The 6134-nt window shown below is 33.4% G+C and overlaps 1 protein-coding gene across 4 annotated transcripts; it reads left to right on the plus strand.

Annotated features, from left to right (window-relative positions):
• On the plus strand, positions 172-4679 carry LOC109345482 (protein PHR1-LIKE 2-like). Of its 4 annotated transcripts, none has more exons than XM_019584508.1 (7): positions 172-582; positions 2743-2819; positions 2907-2961; positions 3504-3582; positions 3664-3733; positions 3954-4255; positions 4289-4679. In XM_019584508.1, exons 1-7 carry the CDS (start codon positions 399-401, stop codon positions 4422-4424), a joined length of 903 nt encoding a protein of 300 aa, XP_019440053.1. In that variant the 5' UTR covers positions 172-398; the 3' UTR covers positions 4425-4679. The 4 variants fall into 4 exon arrangements, with proteins under 4 accessions (XP_019440053.1, XP_019440051.1, XP_019440050.1 ...); XM_019584506.1 differs by having other exon boundaries at positions 172-337; positions 388-582; positions 3954-4679; XM_019584505.1 differs by having other exon boundaries at positions 3954-4679.

Genomic DNA, 6134 nt, shown 5'->3' on the forward strand with positions numbered 1-6134 from the left:
CCCTTAAAAATTTCTGTTTCTTTCTTCTCTACGTTGAGAACAAAAATGGAAAAAAATTCTTCTAATCATTTTACCCATAAGAATGTAACATATGTCATAAAATGATACTTTATTTATTAATCTTATAAGTTATGTGTGTCACAGGAGGATTTAGTAGGAGATATAGTATCGCTAAAAATAAATAGAAAGAGACAAAATCCCTGAAAGGCGTGCCACTATTAACGTCACCTTCTGTTTTACTCGTACTGTGTCTGTTTTTTCACCCTTCACCTTCACCACCTTTCTCTATCTTCACTCAAATCTCAAAAAGTTTCCACCTTTACAACACAATTCATCACTCACACACTCTTTCCTCTCTGGGTCTGTTGAATTATCTCCATTGAATAAGAAAAGGAACCATGTTCCCGAGAATGATACACCCCATTGAAGATGTTGAAGGTGATGGTGGGTCCAACTTCTCTCACAATCACAAGGGAGATCCATGTCTTGTTCTCACTGCTGATCCAAAACCTCGCCTTCGTTGGACTCAGGACCTTCATGAACGGTTCATTGATGCTGTCACTCAGCTTGGAGGTGCTAACAGTAAGTGTCATTTTCCTTTTATCTTGTCAAAGTTTTAATCTTTTCTTCATTTTAGTTCAGTTTTCTTTACATGGCATATATGCAATTTCCTTTGTTTTTTTCATGAAAAAATTTGGCAGACTTTAAGTCTTGGCTTAGTTTGATGCATAATCTATGTCGGGATGCTTTGAAAATGATCCAGCTTTGCCTTTGAAGAGCAAGAAAAAAATGAGGGGCTTTCTCTGTTATGAGTCTAAACTTATGTGTTATGCATTTTGTTTCTAGTTGTAATCACGTGGAGTTGTTTTTATGTATATAGAATAAGAGTGATCTTGCTTATAATGCATGTGGTATATAGTTCATACAATGTTTCAACAGCCAAATGCAACAAGTATAATTTGTATTAACAAGTAGAATTTGTATTACATGATATATTTAATCTTCAAATAATAATATGATACAAGGGGAATTGGTTTGCCCATTAAAAACTAGTAAAGTAATGTTTGATCGCAGCCATTATGCCGAAGTATAACCGTAATGCTAATCCAGTATTAAGAATGGCTATTCTGCTTGTGATATTAAGAAGCTGAAACTGAGTGACTCTATTGCATTCTTAGCCCAGCTCATTCCTTAATATTGCATGATACTTGAGGGGTGAGGCCCAATGACTATTGCATTGTGAAACCAAACACATAACTCGATATTGCGGCCGATTTCGATACTTACACCATCTTGTCTTGTCTAGCCGTGATTCTTGAGGAGTGAAAATCGGTGATTATTGTGTTGCATAGCCAACCAACATTACTCAGTGTTGCATTTGAGTACTCCATGGTACTTACACCGTTCTACCTCGTCTTGGGACTAAGAGCTTGTAATTTCATGTGTTGTACTTAGGGATATAAGTGGATTCGTCCAACCCACGAACTAGACGATTCTGTTCCGATCCAAAACGGATTTGACTGTTTGTTTGGTTGAACCGGTTGGATTGGAGTTTCAGAGGCAAGTCTTGTCATCTTTGGTTCGGGTATCTAGTTCAATAATTTTGATCTTTGAACCTATCTAACCCGGACCGAACATGGATACTTATTTTTTCACAATCTGATTTGTGATCAACTGATTAATTAGATGATTTTCGTTGAATCCAATGAACGAGTTGATTTATGTTTATGATTGGGAGGTTGAAAGTGTAAACATAACATCTTGCTAGACTTCAACTTAGACAGGCTAGGTCATCAATTATTTTCTTGCTTTTGAGTTGTTATTGATTGTCTTATGAATATATTTTAGAGACTCTCAACAATATGACAAATATGAGTAATAAGAAGACAACTTGTGGTTTTATCACATGTCTGGTTTGAATATTAAGAAGATAACTTGTGGTTTTATCAATTATCACATGTTTGGTTTGAATAGGTGGTATTTGATATTATGACTTGATGCATTTGCATTCTTAGGTCAAAACATAACATAACTCTGCTTTTAAAATGTTCAGTTGAGATTAATTAGCATAATGGTTTTTTATTTTCATATGAAAGTATCATGCACAATATATGAAAGTAAGTAATTATGATATAAAAATATCATCCACAATATCTGGATGTTTCATGCTAATAAAGTTTACAAAATCAAAATAATTGTGCTATATATCTTCGTCTAATAACTAATTGTGCATGGCAATCACATATTTACCTAGTCAATTATTCTAAAACAGTTAAAAATCATTATCATAATAAATCTCAACTTAAATTTAATAGCATAGTTATGTGGAAGTCAAATGCTGACAATTCAAAAATATATACCAATCAATTAAGATATATCCATTTGAAAATAATTGGCAAGGAATATCCAAAACAGAATCGCAAATGGTTGGCCATTCCTGATTGAGTTTACCGTCTTACAAATGGTGTGGCTGGGCCTAACACACACCCAAAGGCTAGCTCAAAGGGTGTGTTATAAGCATTATGTTTGGTCTTTTCTCGTCCCATGTAAGATCTCTTGATAATACTTTTGCACAGCATATTTAACATCCTATGTCTGTTGAGGCTTATAGATGATCTTAGCTTCACTTGTTTGTGAAATTGCTACTAAAGCCTACTTTCGAGTTTCCATTTTTGACTAGATCCTGTTGGAACTTCATGTATAGATTATCATAAATATCATTTTCTGACATTGATGTTGCAGAAGCTACACCAAAAGCAATCATGCGGACTATGAATGTCAAGGGTTTGACTCTATTCCATTTAAAGAGTCATCTTCAGGTCTCTTTAATTCTTTACATAATGATAATACTCTGCCCAATTTTGAGCTCTGTGATGTAAGTCGGACCTTTCCTTGCTGCATCGCAGAAATACAGATTAGGCAAGCAATCAGGCAAAGATATCGGTGATGCATGCAAAGACGGTATGGTTGTCAAGTTTCCAATCATGTTCTTGTCCTCTGAATTTTTCCTATCCTACATTTCTTTGTGCCATCCAATGTGAACCGATACACATTAGTGGTGGCACGATATATTACTGATACACATTAGTGTGGAACTGCCGATGTAGAATAACAATTTGGGAATCTTGGTGGACATTTTCCATATAGGGAGCAAAACACCCAAGTTTTGGAAGAGTGAATAGCCAAGTAATATATGGTTAACCCATTGATTAACTCTTTGAATTTGAACATTTATTAACCATTCTTTGTTCGCTTTGGATAACTGTTCCTAAATCGAAAGAAAGTTTGCGAGGACATCCTAAGTTGCTTAAACGACCAAGTCTTTTTCCATTAGGTGGGACCCGGCTTCATTGATCCAACAACGTCATAATGTCCTATTGTAAAACATGTCTATCTACAAATCATTTAAATCTAAAAGATATCCTATATTGTCATTTCAGCTCTCTTTTTTTTGTTTTGTTATAGTCTTGGCTTCTGATAACTCTTGTTGAAATGTATGGAAGGAATGTCAGGCTCATATCTTCTAGAAAGCCCTAGTAATGGTAACTCTTCTCCGAAGTTGCCAACTTCTGATACAAACGAGTAAGAACTTTCATTTAATTCTAAAAAATATTTCGTTTTCCTGCGGATCTTCGACGATCTTGAAATTAATGTTATGCATAGGGGTTATGAAATCAAGGAGGCATTGAGAGCACAGATGGAAGTGCAAAGTAAACTACATTTGCAAGTAGAGGTAAATTTCCTTTTCCTAGTGCAAGTTGTGAATCCAATATGGCTTAGTTAATTTATACATCATTTGTCGGTACTTTAAAGTTAGAGGAAGTTAGCATATTGACCGTGATTGAAGCAAGTTGCTGCTTGTTGCTTTTGTTAATTTATGACATTATTAAGAAATTCTTCGAAAAATGATTTGTAGGTAATGTATACTAATAATTATAACAATTTCACTGTAGGCGGAGAGGCACGTGCAGATTCGCCAGGATGCAGAGCAGAGATACATGGTCATGCTTGAAAGAGCTTGTAAGATGCTGGCTGATCAATTTATAAGTGCTAGTGTTATAGACACCGATAGCCAAAAGTTTCGAGGAATTGAAAGTAAAGCACCAAGAGATCCCATGGTTGATGCTATTGGTTTTTACTCCTTGCCATCTTCTGAGGTGGCCAGAGTGCATATCCCAGAAGAAGAAATACCACCGAGTCTGCCACCCCAACGGGGTGATTGTTCAACCGAAAGTTCTCTAACTTCACACGAGACGTCCGGAGGAATAGGTTTAGAAGGAACTCCTGGTGGCGGAAAAAGAAGGATGTCGGGCATGGAGTCGATGGCAGCAGCACCTTTGATATGGAGTGAAGCTAAGATTAGAACTCAAGCCGTCAATGTAACTCAAGGTAATTTTCATGGAACGACTAGGTATGGCATGTAAGGATAGCTACATGAACTCTCTGACATGTTCGTGTCTAATGTCTTGTTAACGGGAACCGGGAAAAGAAGCGGAATGTACACATCCCACGGTCGTCAACCTACGCATTATCCCACGTTGTAAATTCAACCTATGGTCGTCAACCTACGCATTAGGCCACTAATTTTGTTAACTTATTACTTAAAAACTCATGGCTCCATAAATAAGCTATCTATCCTTTCATCATGCTCTAGTAATGCATGGTGGATTTGTTTGTTAGTAGTTGTGCATTGGTTCTATGATGCATGTAGTAGGAGGAATTTCACAGTTAGCACATGTTGGAGATTGATTATTATAACATAAATGGTGTTATCTGCTGAGTATGTCATAGTTGTGCAATGTCTCAACAATGAATTAGAACTTGCTTAAAAAATGCACATGAATATTATTGAATAAATCATTTTCGATGTGCGTTGTTGAACTATTTTGTATGATTAAATGAGAAGTTAACTAATAAATATAAAATGAATAAAACTTATAGTTTATAAGTTCATAAACAATAAATAACTTGTCAAATAGAAGATTATAAAGTTTTAACTTATTAAATATGTTTATTTATAAAATTCATTTATTCTCTCTCAAACAAACTAGTTTATAACTTATGAAGTCTTTGATAATATTACCAGAAATGGTCTCATTCACATTATTAAAGGCATGAGAATATTGGGAAAACAAGAATTTCACAAGTCTAGTTTTTTATCAAAACTCCAGCTACTGATAACAATAATTTTTTTAATGATCATATTGCATCTTCTATATCAAAAAGTGTGTTACCTACTTGTGATTGATTAAAAAAATATATTGAAGTTAAAAAATTAATAATCAAATATTTTTCTAACTAATCACAAATGATAGCACAACTAATACACTTTCGAAACAAAAGATATCATCAAATAATGAAGGACCAAATTTTAATTCACAAGCTATCCTATTTTTTTATTTTTGGTGTATTTCATGCTGTCCACTATTGTAGTTTTGTACATACACTTCACAACTAATGAGTTCTTTACTTTGATAATTTATACTATATCTATACTATATATATATATATATAAGTAAAACATGGTGTAACTTCCATCATGATGTAATTTTTATACCTTCACATTATTTAATTTTTACAAAAAAACCATATAATCCTAATTAATCACCAGTAACACATTAATTAATCACGTCTCTCACCTTAAACTAAATATTATCAAATTATAATATAAAGTACACCAAATACAATAAATATATTCTAATTATAAAAAAAATGAAATATATAAAAATTAAATACGTAGTACCATATAATATTGACCAGCAGATACGAAGTGTCTGTATACACTAGTATAGTATAAAGGCAAAACATGATGTAACTTCCACGTGTAATTTTCACATCTTTTTTGCTCTTAACATTATTTAATTTTTACAAAAAATTATATAATTGCAAGTAATTATCACCAACACATTAATTAATCACATGTCTCATATTAAATTGAACATTATCATAAATAAATAAAATATATAATATAAAGTTCACTGAACAAAACAAATATATTTTAACTTTAAAAAATGAAATATGTAAAAATTGAATACGTAGTATCATACAATATACACCAGCAGGCGTGTCTATACACACTAGTGGAACATAAACTACATCCTTGTGGAATATGACATGCTTGCCAAATAAATAAC

The sequence above is a fragment of the Lupinus angustifolius genome, chromosome LG04 (genome assembly GCF_001865875.1).
Source record: "Lupinus angustifolius cultivar Tanjil chromosome LG04, LupAngTanjil_v1.0, whole genome shotgun sequence".
NCBI classification, from domain to species: Eukaryota; Viridiplantae; Streptophyta; class Magnoliopsida; order Fabales; family Fabaceae; genus Lupinus; species Lupinus angustifolius.